This window comes from Mytilus trossulus, chromosome 6 (genome assembly GCF_036588685.1).
Source record: "Mytilus trossulus isolate FHL-02 chromosome 6, PNRI_Mtr1.1.1.hap1, whole genome shotgun sequence".
Classification (NCBI taxonomy): Eukaryota; Metazoa; Mollusca; class Bivalvia; order Mytilida; family Mytilidae; genus Mytilus; species Mytilus trossulus.
In genome coordinates this window covers 81,283,594-81,300,191 of record NC_086378.1, presented here as the reverse complement: position 1 = coordinate 81,300,191, position 16,598 = coordinate 81,283,594, and the positions used below count along the sequence as shown (strand labels likewise).

General features: G+C 33.6%; 1 protein-coding gene and 6 non-coding genes across 7 annotated transcripts; 1 reads left to right on the top strand and 6 right to left on the bottom strand.

Annotated features, from left to right (window-relative positions):
- Window positions 1-1,411: 1,411 nt before the first annotated feature.
- On the top strand, window positions 1,412-11,887 carry LOC134723801 (alkaline phosphatase-like). The gene is made up of 10 exons (XM_063587349.1): window positions 1,412-1,582; window positions 3,199-3,419; window positions 4,629-4,803; window positions 6,661-6,830; window positions 7,811-7,918; window positions 8,414-8,516; window positions 9,147-9,296; window positions 9,896-10,087; window positions 10,906-11,034; window positions 11,657-11,887. The coding sequence occupies exons 1-10, from the start codon at window positions 1,459-1,461 to the stop codon at window positions 11,854-11,856; spliced, it is 1,572 nt and encodes a 523-aa protein (XP_063443419.1). The 5' UTR covers window positions 1,412-1,458; the 3' UTR covers window positions 11,857-11,887.
- A 661-nt stretch (window positions 11,888-12,548) lies between these two features.
- On the bottom strand, window positions 12,549-12,631 carry Trnal-uaa (transfer RNA leucine (anticodon UAA)). The gene has a single exon. It is a non-coding gene; the product is annotated as a tRNA-Leu (tRNA).
- Window positions 12,632-13,242: 611 nt separating this feature from the next.
- Trnal-uaa (transfer RNA leucine (anticodon UAA)) lies at window positions 13,243-13,325 on the bottom strand. The gene has a single exon. It is a non-coding gene; the product is annotated as a tRNA-Leu (tRNA).
- Window positions 13,326-13,936: 611 nt separating this feature from the next.
- Window positions 13,937-14,019, bottom strand: Trnal-uaa (transfer RNA leucine (anticodon UAA)). Its single transcript has one exon. It is a non-coding gene; the product is annotated as a tRNA-Leu (tRNA).
- A 611-nt stretch (window positions 14,020-14,630) lies between these two features.
- Window positions 14,631-14,713, bottom strand: Trnal-uaa (transfer RNA leucine (anticodon UAA)). Its single transcript has one exon. It is a non-coding gene; the product is annotated as a tRNA-Leu (tRNA).
- Window positions 14,714-15,324: 611 nt separating this feature from the next.
- Window positions 15,325-15,407, bottom strand: Trnal-uaa (transfer RNA leucine (anticodon UAA)). Its single transcript has one exon. It is a non-coding gene; the product is annotated as a tRNA-Leu (tRNA).
- A 611-nt stretch (window positions 15,408-16,018) lies between these two features.
- Window positions 16,019-16,101, bottom strand: Trnal-uaa (transfer RNA leucine (anticodon UAA)). Its single transcript has one exon. It is a non-coding gene; the product is annotated as a tRNA-Leu (tRNA).
- Between the last annotated feature and the right edge of the window lie 497 nt (window positions 16,102-16,598).

The window sequence follows — 16,598 nt, the reverse complement described above, 5'->3', positions numbered from 1 at the left end:
TGATTGGTCGATATGTGCTCCCGTTATTTTTTATTTTTAGAGACTTCGTGCACTCTGCTTTATACAAAAGGCAAAAAAAAAATTATTCCGTAGCCCTAAAGGCACTGAGATGACTTTTCAACGCTAGGACAAGACCCGTATTTTTAAGGGCAAAATTGATAGGCATGGGAGATAAGTACAAAATACGCTAAGAAAAGCAACGCGACCCTATATTTTTTAGACCAAAAAATACTGTCCTAATAACTTTTCTTTGATTCTAGCAAGGTTTCGTTAAGAAAATCAACTTTCTAAAGTCTGTATCTCGAAAAAGGCTACCATTGTCGCCTATGGGGAAATTAATTGTTTATTTCAATCTTTACCACAGACGACACAATTTGTTTGCCCCGTCCGACAAGCATAAGAAAAATATACAGTTCCGTAAAAAAGCATAAATCAGGCTAAATTATGTCCTACATTTCCGGTAACCAGACACACCAATAACAGGTCTATAACACATGCACCATTTTACATAGGAACTTACTACTGTATCATGATATTCATCGATGTAGAATATCTCTGTACAATACAAAACAAAATATATATTTTTATGCTGATAGTAAACACATCATGATGTTCGTCATCATGCTATTGATGTATTTACAATCTAATTTAACTGGTTCAATCTCTAAATTATTCAGGTGACGAAAGTTAATTATTACAACAGAGACTGTGTAGAAATACATAGCCAATGGATAGCACTGACCGATTTGAGTTGGTATCATGCTTAAATTTCAAATTTGACGACGGTTAAGCAATTACAACTGAGGCTGCGTATTCATACCTCCCAAATAATAATATCTATTTGATTTAAACTGGTTAAATTTTTTAATTTTTAAAAGTTTTGACCAGTAATTACACAGAAGCTGCGTATTCATATTAGTCTTTGTCACACTCGTGTGCACTGTTGGTAGTTAAATTGGATTTCTTTTTACTTAACCACCGCCCCACCACCCCAAAGACACTTGAATGAGAATAATTAGATTCAATTTAACTACCTTATAGAAGATGTTCTGGAATGATTCCCGCAAGTGGTGAATACACCGCGTCTTGAAAACGGCCATCACGAATTTGAAAGCTATATGCATTTCAGGGACTTAGCCAGCAGTTTTAAAACATCAAAAAGTCTAGAACGACCAACTAAATTATTTATTTCATTATTTTTGTTGTAAATTTGTGAAGCACTAAAATATTATTTTTTTGAAAAAATATTTATTAGTATCTTTTTTCTTATTGTCGAATTTATACCAATTCGCACAGACCACACGTGACTGAACGATTCACATAATGCCGATTATAACCAGTGCTACATGTTTAAGTAATACTTTGGTATTGACCTTTACTGCCGATCATGTGAGAGACGACCTGGTGATATGTCTTATCTGCATATATTGTCCGAAGACTGGCACAAATTTAAGTAAAATGGCAGCGACGGCAGTTTTTGTTCTGTCTTTAGTTTTGTCAACATACGGATTTTTGTTGGATAACGCCCCATCTAGTAGCCAGAGTGATTTATTTAATAGTCAGTACACAGGCAATGGCGAAAGTGAGTATCTTGCTGTAATTTCTAAATCTGAGTCATTTAGAATGTCTGTCCTTATAACCTTAAATGTTGATGCTATAACCTTTGAATGCAAATTGACAGTGAAAGTTTGACACTTTTACTTACTTACGCTTATGAAGTGCATTATTATTAGCGTTTACAAAAACCTTGTCTAAATCGACGATTCCTCTGACATTATATGTCGAAAAAACTCAGAAAAAATGTATGGTCAAGTTGAACTGTTTATAAAATCGAGATTGGTAGAAAATGCAATATATATGCTAACATCACAAAACTAGATACTTTCACATACGTTCAGTAAGCCAATGTTTAAAGCTAGTCTAAAAGCTATTATTGTCATACGGAATACATTTCATTGGATATAATTCTATTCTGTCTTATTTGATTATATGTAGTCGAGATACCAAACTGTTTGAAAGGTAAAAAAAAATTCAACAGAATTTCATATCTAGACTTATTATTCCTTATGGCGCATGACTGGTATAAACTGGTTATACATTCTAAATAAAGACTAACTACATTTAATGGATCTATGATAAAAGAGATGCAACACGATGAGTAGCTGAATATTCATATATTTACATGCCCTTGTGATACATTCTTTGCTTTCTGTCGTTCAAACAATTATAACAACGGGTTATTGGTGGATTTGTGTTGCTATCTTGTTTTCTGGTATTTGTCCATAATTCGTTGAAATAAATACCTTCTTTCCACTTTTTTCATTTCTTCTTCTTTTTATGTTTTTTTTTTTAAAAATTGTTCCTTTTGAAACTTATCAATATTTTAGGTATGTGCAAACACAAAGGAGTAGGTCCGGTAAGGACCGATTTTGGCCTCAAATTTCAGGTTCATCTGACAAAAGATTTTGACCACTTTTGAAACACTTAAGTGTCTATTTCCTTTGAATCAATTAGTTAATGTGAAAGATTTGAACTGATTTAGTCATTAAAAACGATCCGATTCAAGCTCAAATATGAAAAATCAACCAAATATGCCGAAAAATGTCACTTTTCGGATGTTTTTTTTTGTCAAAAATGAAAGTGGCCGCATCCGTGTTCATCCTCAACCTTGATATATGTTATGTATTATCATAAAATACAACTTCCATTTCAATATTAAGGATGCACACGAATGCGGCCACTTTCATTTAAGACGGAAACCATAAAAAATTTAACTAAAATGCTAGAATTTTGAAGAATTAAGTAATTAATCATGACTTTAAGGTGCCAGTACCCAAAATATGTTCATTGTATAGTCAAAAATAGCCCATATTTATGTAGCAGAAGCACTCTACTGTTCAATAAATAACAAAAAGTTTACATTTTATCAATTTTGTAAAACTGCTATATTTGGAGGCCAAAAAGGGCTGTTACTGGACCTACCCCTTTACCATGGTGCTTTAATTACATGTATTTTAATTCAATTTGCCCCATATTTTGAAATTTACTACTAGTATAAAAGTACGACCGATGAAATGGTCATGCATATAAAAGTACTTACCCTATTTGTAACTTTTACATTTGTAGGAAAACGTTATAACCTATAGAATAAGATAATTAACATATCCATGTTTTCAAACTGTTACTGTTTTTTTTTAGCTCCATTGTATTGGAGGAATCGAGCAAAAGCCGACTTAGACAATGCTATCAAGAACCAACCAATTATTGGGAAGGCAAAGAATACGATAATCATGTTAGGAGACGGGATGAGCATGTCGACTGTTACTTCATCACGAATCCTCAAAGGTCAACTAAATGGTAAAACTGGAGAGGAAACTATACTTAGCTGGGAAACATTTCCACACATAGCCTTATCTAAGGTTTGAATGTTACTTTGGGAATTATAATTATCACACCATTTAACTATAAGTCGTCTAAAAGAATCCATTTACTTAATTTTCTGAAAAAAGGTATAACTCACTTTATGTTCATTGAATTAAAGTCATAAGAAACCCCAATTAAAAAAAATAATGCAAACGTTTTTTTTATAATTCAATGGATAGTTTTAATTATAAAACTTATGTACATAATAATATACTTTTTTCTGAAGAAAGTTCTTTAATTTTTCATATTTAGAAGAAGTTTACTTTGGGAGGAAGCAATTCCCCGACATATTTTCCATATGCAAAGTGACCTCAGTGTGACCCATCTCGTAACAATCCGGTGATCGCAATACGCATGGATGTCCTTAAAATAAACTCTAATTATCTGATCGTACTTGGTAAACACGTGCTCAATATCCATGCTTTTGTTGATTGTTGACAAACAGGTGATAATCGTTAAACTTCGGCTTCGGCTTCAAAAAACGAACGTTAGTTACCTGTCATATTTTCACAGCAACACTGACCGATTGAAAAAAAAATGACTATGATGCGAAATTTATTCGAAAAAAATGATAAAATCGTTCACAGAAGACTAAGTTTTTTATGTTTGTATGCATTGGTTCTGCTTCAAGAATTGGATAACATTATTTTTCACCGGTCACACGTTTCATATGACTTTTAAATTCTGTAAACTTAATTTAAAACCTGTGAACTATATTAACCTGAAAACATTAATGGTTTGTAAACAGTGGTTGCTTATTTCTGTCAATTTAGCAACATGGGGTTTAAAATATTGAGCCAATCTCCTATGCAGAGTTATCAGAGAAAGGACCGATAACTCTACTTTGGAGATTAACATTGAGCAAGCATACATCACAATGAACTTCTTAAAACTGTAAAACGATTATCTCGTGCATGTCACATGTTTAAGGGACAATGACGATCAGGTACGACAGAGATCAAAGTTATTAAAAGTAAAAAATATGTAATTGTTGCTTTCTATTAAAATACACAGAGTTTGTGCATGATCACACTAATATATTGACATGTACCTTGCTTTTAATCTTAATATATACCACACACACAGTTTTTTTTAAAGAGCACACTAACATAGTTACACATATCTTGCTTTGAATCGTACATTTAACACACAGTTTGTACAAGAGCACAATAATATAGTAAACGTTCCTTGTTTAAAATTTGTAGACCTACAATCAAGATTACACAACACCAGATTCTGCCGGAACCGCTACCGCCTTCTTGTCAGGAGTTAAGACAAACAAAGGAGTGATTGGTGTAGATGCTAGTATACCTAGAAGCCACTGTGATCCTTCACCAGCACATAATCTCAACACAATTCTAGACTGGTCATTGGCTGAAGGTAGGTCTTTGTAACCCTGTGTGATATTCTGTGTTTGTCATAAATCTACGAAATATCAACAAAAATCTATTTTCTTGAAATCATTCAGAGAAAATTGAGAATTAGGGAATGAAACAAGATTCAATTAAATCTTACAACTGTATATATGTTGGGAAGTACCAGTTATCATTTGAAATTCAGAGTTTTTCTTGCTTGCCAAAATTCAGTTTAGCAGGGAAAAATGTAAACGTTACCAAAATGTAGGTTTACACTCTAGGATTTTTCATGGTGTAATGATTTTTATGAGCTAGGACTATAAAATGAAAAACAAACTTTGTGTAATAGTCATAGGCACGAAGAGGACCAGTTAGCATCATATGTGAATCTTCTCACCTAATGTTACAATTTCCCACTTATTGGGTACACAATATACCTTTTTTTTCTAATAGTAGGAATTTATGCGACTTGAAAGCAACAGTTTACACTGTAAAGGCATGAGTTTAATTTTAAAAGTGTAGTGAAAACAATCTTTCGGTAAACATTTATATCGTTATCTTATACAAGAAATTAACCTGTCTGAAAACGCTATGTCCTCCAAAATCAAACACGTCATGAAGCAACGAAAAATTAGAAAAAATGACGTAATACAAAAATCTCGTTTCTCTGTAATCTGGTGTCGATTGGTAGCAGTACATCCGTCACGTATTTTTATGGTCACTTTAATTGAAATCAATAATGCACAATTACGTAAACCGTACGATATGTACAGAAAAAAGCAACATTTTAAAGTTATACGTCACCGTACCACAATGTGAAACGATTTAGCCTAAAACAAATAAAACAAAACCACACAATAGTTATCAAAGGTACCAGGATTACGCCAGACGCGCGTTTCGTCTACATAAGACTCATCAGTGACGCTCATATCGAAATAGTTATAAACCAAACAAATACAAAGTTGAAAAGCATTGAGGATCCAAAATTCCAAAAAGTTGTGCCAAAAACGGCTAAGGTAATCTATGCCTGGGATAAGAAAATCCTTAGTTTTTCGAAAAATTCAAAGTTTTGTAAACAGGAAATTTATCACATAATTGATATTCATGTCAACACCGAAGTGATGACTACTGGGCTGGTGATACCCTCGGGGACGCAACGTCCACCAGCAGAGGCATCGACCCAGTGGTGTAAATAGTTATCAAAGGTACCAGGATTATAATTTAGTACGCCAGACGCGCGTTTCGTCTACATAAGACTAATCAGTGACGCTCATATCGAAATAGTTATAAACCAAACAAATACAAAGTTGAAGAGCATTGAGGATCCAAAATTCCAAAAAGTTGTGCCAAAAACGGCTAAGGTAATCTATGCCTGGGATAAGAAAATCCTTAGTTTTTCGAAAAATTCAAAGTTTTGTAAACAGGAATTTTTTAAAAATGACCACATAATTGATATTCATGTCAACACCGAAGTGCTGACTTCTGGGCTGGTGATACCCTCGGGGACGCAACGTCCACCAGCAGAGGCATCGACCCAGTGGTGTAAATAGTTATCAAAGGTACCAGGATTATAATTTAGTACGCCAGACACGCGTTTCGTCTTTATAAGACTCATCAGTGACGCTTATATCGAAATAGTTATAAACCAAACAAATACAAAGTTGAAGAGCATTGAGGATCCAAAATTCCAAAAAGTTGTGCCAAAAACGGCTAAGGTAACAGAGACCTCTATTATTATTTGATACCGTACTGTAGACACATTCTGCACTCAATTTCAGAAAGAGTAGTATAATGAGCAACAAAAAACCTTTTTTGCTGACGGGTTTCTGAATCTTTTTTCAATTCATTAGTAATCCTTTGCTTTGATGATATGTATTATTAGGAAAGTCTGTTGGTATAGTGACCACAGCGAGAATCACACATGCTACTCCTGCGTCTGCGTACGCACATGTTGCTAATAGGAATTGGGAGGGAGATCATTATACACAGAACGTGAATGGCGGATGTAAAGATATAGCCCTTCAGTTGGTAGAGGAAAACCCAAATATTCAGGTATTGTTGAACGTGGTTACATGTATTCATACACCGACATTGCCTTAATTAAAGGGGCACTAGATAACACTATAATAAATCTTTTGGTTCATTCATTATTAAAAATGATATAGTGAAACAATAACTCGCTTTTAGGGGCCATTTGGTTCAATTTGGTCAAATTAAACTAAGAAACATTTATTATTCACTTGCAAGTGAATAGTACGACTTCATTGAATCCGTATTCATGTGACCTAAAGATGGATAATGCGTGAAGTGTGCATGTTCGGTTATTTAAAGGAAAAGAATGTCAACATTTAAAGTGAAACAAAGGTAAAACATTTGATTGACTGATTCGATCCACAAAAAAAAATATTCTTATACAGGTAAAAACGATGAATAACATTTATTTTTAATCTACAACATAAAATTAAACTGACCTAGTAAAATCCAATTGCACGAGTTTCTCTTTCTCTTTATGTTTGTTTCAATTAAATGACCATCGGTAGTTAATTAAATGGCGTCAATACTAAAATACACGCAAAAATAGCTACATATTATCGCGCATTGCCCTGTAAATGAATAATTTCAGACTTTTTTTATAATTTGGATAAATGTTTAACATGGTTTTAACAGCTAGTGCCACTTTAAACGATAAGCAATGTTATCATAGGTTAGCATTAAAGCTTTTGAAGGTGAAAATGTGACATTTGAATTTTCTTAGTGGTAAACAACAAAACAATTCAAAACATTACGGAATACACATTAGAAAAACAATAAACAAAACAAAACAAAGAAAATGCAAGCAAATAGAAAAGAATCAAAGGTCCCTCAATGAAACAAAGTTTTCGATTTTTGTTTTTAAATTAACAAGGTAATGGTAAACATAGGATATTTATTCATTAATTTGTTGGATAGTGTCTTGTAAGGAATAATCAATGATACTACATAGTTTTGTTAAGTTATAAAAAATGATCGGGTATATTATTTGTATCCTGTAGGTTTTGATGGGAGGTGGACGTCGATTTTTTTTACCATATTCAACCCCAGACCCAGAATCTGGTTCTAACACACACTATGGACGTAGAGATGGGCGAGATCTTATTAAGGTAAGGTTGAATCTTTTCATAACGAAATGAAACATGAAATGCAATGTGAGTTAAATGAACAAATTCAATAAATGACGCGTCAAATACACACTCTTCACAATGCCAGGTCATAGATTTTTAACTTTTGGAATGAAATGTAGAGATACTAAATGGATTAATAAAAAGAAAAAAATACGACTTTCGAAATTTAATGCTGAATTGGATTGTATCAGAACTCGGATTCAATGTGTTAGAAAGTTCGACAGATGTAGATACTAGAATTGCACCGAACACATATTTTTCAATGTTGTAAGTGCACGTACATACAGTTTTAAATGTCTACTCTTGTTTTATATAGCGATAGGTATAGTTTATATAAATGAGTATATACTTAGATGGATTAAACGTAATAATTAGCCAATTTTGAATATAGAAAAAAATGGCTCTCAGTTTTAACATTATAATCAATGGTAGTGTTTTAAAGTTGAATATTATTTTATATATGATATCTTATAGGAATGGGAGAATGACAAAGCAGCAAGAAACATGTCTCACAAATATGTATGGAATTCTAAACAATTTCATCAGACGAACTTTACTCAACTTGATTACCTTTTAGGTTGGTATATCATGTTTTTATTCGTTCTCTTTATGAAAAGAAGCACCCCACGTTTAATTGATTTTTTAAATAGTATATTCGACTTTTACTTCTCCAGCCCGGAAGACGTAGTACATATGCTGAGAGGACGGAGGTTGCGCGTTCATATCATAGTAAATATTTTTTACAAGGGTGATAGCTATTACCAATATGGAGTTCAAAACGTAATGAAAGTAAGAAAACACACAAAAAGATGATTTGTGTACTTTTGTATGAAAACCCAATGAGTATCGCGATAATAAGTTTACCTGACAAATAAAAATAAATCCACATCCATAGGCAGTATAAATGAATATATAAGGAAGACAACATTTAGCAAAAGTTGCAAGACAAAAGAGGCAGCTTATAACCTGTATTTACGAGCCATTGCTGCTGACGAGGAAAACATGATCCTAGCAGGAATAAAACTGCCTCCTTTTTAGAAGAATATAGGTATTCTTACTAGTTATATATAGAGATTGGTTACTAAACTAGGAAAATATATATCGATAGCGTACATTTACTAAACACCCTAGCATGATAAGTTAAGAACAATCAGAACATTATCACTACAGTAACATTACTAAATTGCCACTTGTTTTATTCATTTAGGTCTTTTTGACAGTAGTAGCATGGCTTATGAACTAGATCGTTTTGATACCCATTACGAAGTTGCTGGTGAACCGTCCCTGGCAGAAATGACCGAAGCAGCCATTACCATTCTACAGAAAAATCCTAAAGGGTTCTTCTTATTGGTTGAAGGTAGGGATACATTTTAATATATTTATTTTATATTTTAACTTAGTCATTTTATTTTCGTGAAGACAACAAAAGTCCATAAGCTGAAATATTTGTCAGCTTTATTGAGCGTATTAAAAGTATGCTGAAAAGTCTTTAAAAGAAAAATTATGCTGGAGGTATTTAAAATTATCAGCAATGCATGGAATGCGTCCGTTAGAACAAACAATGCATAACGAGCATATAAACCTTGCAATCATTCCACTCATCTAACATGCATAATAAAGTTATTATTTTGAAAATATTATCAATGAAAGGTAGATTACCACACCATTTCCTGATTCAGATTCAATAGTTTATTATTCTTTCAATGAAAGAATGCCAACCACAATATTTCCATGTGGACAAACATACTGTTTAAATGAGGCCAAGGCCAGATGAAAATTGTCAGATGCATAATATACACATTATAATCATTATGTACACTATAAAATAATGTAGACCTATTTGTTATAGAATCTGAAAACGGGAACTTACTACGAAATTGTTATTGTTTATTGTAAATACAGAAACGCGCTTACAAGAGCTAATGAAATACGAATATTATTCTATTTACAATTCAGGTGGTAAGATAGATTTAGCCCATCATGGCAATCATGCTGTTAAGGCATTGCATGAAACTCTTGCTTTCAATGACGCTGTTGCAAAAATGGATAGTATGACAAACGATAGAGACACATTGGCCGTAGTTACAGCTGACCATTCACACACTTTGGTACTAGCTGGATATCCTGCTAGAGGAAATGATATTTTGGGTGAGTTTTCTGAGTAATTGCCACCTTTCATGTAAATTGGTGGCTCATACCATAATAATGATATTTATTCTGTTATACATGCTTTGAGGCGGGATTTAAAATACCAAAACCATACATAATGTTTAAACAAATGCATGTATTTTGGTTCCGAAAACCCAATTTACAGAATACATATAATAGGAATCAAAAAGGTTGTTAAATTTTTTTTTCAAATGCACTTAAATTGTATGACTTTTGAAAACAAAGCAGATGCTATTTGATGAGACATATTTTCTCCGTATATCTATCGTAAAAAGGCAGACTGTGCGACCGGTCCTCTCGTTTTTACTTATTTTTACAGGGTTGGTTCGTATGTTGAAAGCTTAAATAGAAACAAAAATAAATGAAGCTTGATCTTGAACTCCCTATAGCCAAGGACCAATGTGAGCAATCACAGGGCTATCAAGGAAGTAATATTAGTGATATACAATTGAATGCAATGAGTGTTTCCAATCTGTTATTACTATGGAAATTAAAAAAAAACCCAATTATATCGAGCCGTGAAATATAGTTTAAAGCATAGTGTATTGAACGCAGAGTTTTCTCGAGTTACAATCCAAGTACTTTTTTTTAAGAATTGAAATTTAACTCCTGAAAAGAACATAGCTGGTTCAGCTTACTAGTATCATTAAGTAAACAAATAACTTAAGTCAGGACATTCTTTGAGACCATTTTTGTATAAAAGCTGCAATTTAACACTTCATGGGGGATCGTGATTTAAGAAATTGAAAAATTAGCATAATTTATGTTTATTCTTACATTACAAAAATATTTTCTAGGTTTGATAAAGAACAGTGCTGGTCAACTCGAACTTGCTAATGACCACAAACCATTGACATCATTAATCTATGGTACTGGTCCTGGAGCTTGGTCAGGGTCCAGACCTGACTTAACCAGCGTGAATACAGGTAAGTTATATAGACCCAGTTGGTAAATTGAGATTTATTTACTTTATAAAAAAAGTAAATAACAGCGAAAGCAAAACAACATATTGAGATTATTCAGTCGACTATAAAATTGAGAAAGGAAAAGGTGAATGTGTCAAAGCGACAACAACCCGACCATAGAGCATAGTTTGGAATGGAAAAATTAAGATACACACACAAAGAAGGCGAAATGTTTATCAATTGATGGTAAATTAAAAAAAATACTCTACTATTATGCAAAGATATGCACAAAACCTCCATATGCATATGCGATGTTTGAATTTATGGATAGCATGTAAAGTTTTAAGAAGAAGGTTCACTTCAGATAAACGTTTCATTGTTATCCTTCCACTTTAATTGAGGTTAACTAAAAATCATGGTGATAGAGCGAGCTTTGGTAATTACTCATTTAATATTTAAGCAAAAGTATATCGTGCTACGACACATACTCAAATACTCAATATGCACTGTGATTTACTACAAATAAACCAACAATTGTAATGCAAGCGATAGTGATGAATATGACACAAAAGTTATGTGCATCTGACGTTCGATCCCCTCCCCCCATAATATAAACTGATAAGAATTCCGTTACATTTTGCAGATGATAAGGAGTATGTATCGGAATCAGCCATTCCGTTTAACCCATCTACACATGCAGGGGAAGATGTCGCAATCTATGCAAAAGGACCTATGTCACATTTATTTCACGCTACACATGAGCAGAGTTATATACCACATGTTTTAGCATTTGCGTCATGTGTAGGGGAATATAAAAACAGTTGTGTTGACCATATGCCATAACAATAGAAATGATTATATATATATGATGTTCTGATTTCTATGTTTCTCTTTGTTGATTGTCTCTTTCAATTACTATATCTGAACACTTTACCCCTCTATTAGCGTGCATTTGAATTAGCTCTATAAAACTAATAATATTATCATTTTGTCACTTTGTTAAATTGAAATCCATGTTAATTACAATTGTTCATTTCCATCTACAAAGTTAACATCAGCTCCAAATATATTAAATTAAGTAAACCTTGATTTTTGACAACGCGAGTACAGCGCTACTAGTATACTTTTAAGTGTGAATTGCCATAACTGTATATATATAGAGAGTAAACAAATACTCAGTCTGTAATTTCTCATGAACGACAATTTCGACGAAAAATAACCCAATTCGCAACACAAAAGCAATGTAACATACACTTTTTTACTTCTTATAAAGGTGTACATCCTGGGCATACTATATAGCTATCTGCTTATTTAGAGTAATTTTCAGCGTAACTCGTGATTAAACGTTGACAACAAGAAAAGAAAAAAAAAAAGCGGTTACAATTTAAAGCATTACTTACTGTTCTAGCAGCAACTGTAGATCTATATTTCGGAACTTTGATTTCATTGCTTATTCGATATTTTAAGGAGCTGCACTTGCGTACCATTCACTCAGTTTCAGGAAAGATGTTAATTTGGTGTAATAAAAATAAGACTAGTGCGGGTGGGGTTCGAACCCACGCGGACATACGTCCATTGGAACTTAAGTCCAACGCCTTAACCACTCGGCCACCACACTATTACGAATGGGGATCTTAAATGGTTACATGAATCTATAGCTACTTATCACAATGTTCGCATTTCATTTGTAAGTCGCAATAGTGTAGATCAAATACCGCAAACGAAAAATAATCAAATAGACAGCCTTTTCACCGAAAATCCCGTGCAATTCAACTGATTTCATGCTGAAACATTCAATTAAGTTAAACTTGACGTTTAGCCAACCCGAGTACCGTTACTGGAAGAATTTTCATAATTGTACATAAAGAGCGAAAAAAAAAGTTTATTATCTCATAAACGATCATTTGACTGATCATCGAGAAAAAAAATCAATTCGCATCACGGAAACAATTTTTCATAAAAAAATGTTTTCCTTTTCATAAAATGTACTGCATGGGCATATAATATTTGCTTACAGTCATTTTTAGCGTTACTCCTGATTGCAGTTGCGCTATTAGAAAAAATACTGCGGTTACAATTTAAAGCATTACTTACTGTTCTAGCAGCAACTGTAGATCTATATTTCGGAACTTTGATTTCATTGCTTATTCGATATTTTAAGGAGCTGCACTTGCGTACCATTCACTCAGTTTCAGGAAAGATGTTAATTTGGTGTAATAAAAATAAGACTAGTGCGGGTGGGGTTCGAACCCACGCGGACATACGTCCATTGGAACTTAAGTCCAACGCCTTAACCACTCGGCCACCACACTGTTACGAATGGGGATCTTAAATGGTTACATGAATCTATAGCTACTTATCACAATGTTCGCATTTCATTTGTAAGTCGCAATAGTGTAGATCAAATACCGCAAACGAAAAATAATCAAATAGACAGCCTTTTCACCGAAAATCCCGTGCAATTCAACTGATTTCATGCTGAAACATTCAATTAAGTTAAACTTGACGTTTAGCCAACCCGAGTACCGTTACTGGAAGAATTTTCATAATTGTACATAAAGAGCGATAAAAAAAGTTTATTATCTCATAAACGATCATTTGACTGATCATCGAGAAAAAAAATCAATTCGCATCACGGAAACAATTTTTCATAAAAAAATGTTTTCCTTTTCATAAAATGTACTGCATGGGCATATAATATTTGCTTACAGTCATTTTTAGCGTTACTCCTGATTGCAGTTGCGCTATTAGAAAAAATACTGCGGTTACAATTTAAAGCATTACTTACTGTTCTAGCAGCAACTGTAGATCTATATTTCGGAACTTTGATTTCATTGCTTATTCGATATTTTAAGGAGCTGCACTTGCGTACCATTCACTCAGTTTCAGGAAAGATGTTAATTTGGTGTAATAAAAATAAGACTAGTGCGGGTGGGGTTCGAACCCACGCGGACATACGTCCATTGGAACTTAAGTCCAACGCCTTAACCACTCGGCCACCACACTGTTACGAATGGGGATCTTAAATGGTTACATGAATCTATAGCTACTTATCACAATGTTCGCATTTCATTTGTAAGTCGCAATAGTGTAGATCAAATACCGCAAACGAAAAATAATCAAATAGACAGCCTTTTCACCGAAAATCCCGTGCAATTCAACTGATTTCATGCTGAAACATTCAATTAAGTTAAACTTGACGTTTAGCCAACCCGAGTACCGTTACTGGAAGAATTTTCATAATTGTACATAAAGAGCGATAAAAAAAGTTTATTATCTCATAAACGATCATTTGACTGATCATCGAGAAAAAAAATCAATTCGCATCACGGAAACAATTTTTCATAAAAAAATGTTTTCCTTTTCATAAAATGTACTGCATGGGCATATAATATTTGCTTACAGTCATTTTTAGCGTTACTCCTGATTGCAGTTGCGCTATTAGAAAAAATACTGCGGTTACAATTTAAAGCATTACTTACTGTTCTAGCAGCAACTGTAGATCTATATTTCGGAACTTTGATTTCATTGCTTATTCGATATTTTAAGGAGCTGCACTTGCGTACCATTCACTCAGTTTCAGGAAAGATGTTAATTTGGTGTAATAAAAATAAGACTAGTGCGGGTGGGGTTCGAACCCACGCGGACATACGTCCATTGGAACTTAAGTCCAACGCCTTAACCACTCGGCCACCACACTGTTACGAATGGGGATCTTAAATGGTTACATGAATCTATAGCTACTTATCACAATGTTCGCATTTCATTTGTAAGTCGCAATAGTGTAGATCAAATACCGCAAACGAAAAATAATCAAATAGACAGCCTTTTCACCGAAAATCCCGTGCAATTCAACTGATTTCATGCTGAAACATTCAATTAAGTTAAACTTGACGTTTAGCCAACCCGAGTACCGTTACTGGAAGAATTTTCATAATTGTACATAAAGAGCGATAAAAAAAGTTTATTATCTCATAAACGATCATTTGACTGATCATCGAGAAAAAAAATCAATTCGCATCACGGAAACAATTTTTCATAAAAAAATGTTTTCCTTTTCATAAAATGTACTGCATGGGCATATAATATTTGCTTACAGTCATTTTTAGCGTTACTCCTGATTGCAGTTGCGCTATTAGAAAAAATACTGCGGTTACAATTTAAAGCATTACTTACTGTTCTAGCAGCAACTGTAGATCTATATTTCGGAACTTTGATTTCATTGCTTATTCGATATTTTAAGGAGCTGCACTTGCGTACCATTCACTCAGTTTCAGGAAAGATGTTAATTTGGTGTAATAAAAATAAGACTAGTGCGGGTGGGGTTCGAACCCACGCGGACATACGTCCATTGGAACTTAAGTCCAACGCCTTAACCACTCGGCCACCACACTGTTACGAATGGGGATCTTAAATGGTTACATGAATCTATAGCTACTTATCACAATGTTCGCATTTCATTTGTAAGTCGCAATAGTGTAGATCAAATACCGCAAACGAAAAATAATCAAATAGACAGCCTTTTCACCGAAAATCCCGTGCAATTCAACTGATTTCATGCTGAAACATTCAATTAAGTTAAACTTGACGTTTAGCCAACCCGAGTACCGTTACTGGAAGAATTTTCATAATTGTACATAAAGAGCGATAAAAAAAGTTTATTATCTCATAAACGATCATTTGACTGATCATCGAGAAAAAAAATCAATTCGCATCACGGAAACAATTTTTCATAAAAAAATGTTTTCCTTTTCATAAAATGTACTGCATGGGCATATAATATTTGCTTACAGTCATTTTTAGCGTTACTCCTGATTGCAGTTGCGCTATTAGAAAAAATACTGCGGTTACAATTTAAAGCATTACTTACTGTTCTAGCAGCAACTGTAGATCTATATTTCGGAACTTTGATTTCATTGCTTATTCGATATTTTAAGGAGCTGCACTTGCGTACCATTCACTCAGTTTCAGGAAAGATGTTAATTTGGTGTAATAAAAATAAGACTAGTGCGGGTGGGGTTCGAACCCACGCGGACATACGTCCATTGGAACTTAAGTCCAACGCCTTAACCACTCGGCCACCACACTGTTACGAATGGGGATCTTAAATGGTTACATGAATCTATAGCTACTTATCACAATGTTCGCATTTCATTTGTAAGTCGCAATAGTGTAGATCAAATACCGCAAACGAAAAATAATCAAATAGACAGCCTTTTCACCGAAAATCCCGTGCAATTCAACTGATTTCATGCTGAAACATTCAATTAAGTTAAACTTGACGTTTAGCCAACCCGAGTACCGTTACTGGAAGAATTTTCATAATTGTACATAAAGAGCGATAAAAAAAGTTTATTATCTCATAAACGATCATTTGACTGATCATCGAGAAAAAAAATCAATTCGCATCACGGAAACAATTTTTCATAAAAAAATGTTTTCCTTTTCATAAAATGTACTGCATGGGCATATAATATTTGCTTACAGTCATTTTTAGCGTTACTCCTGATTGCAGTTGCGCTATTAGAAAAAATACTGCGGTTACAATTTAAAGCATTACTTACTGTTCTAGCAGCAACTGTAGA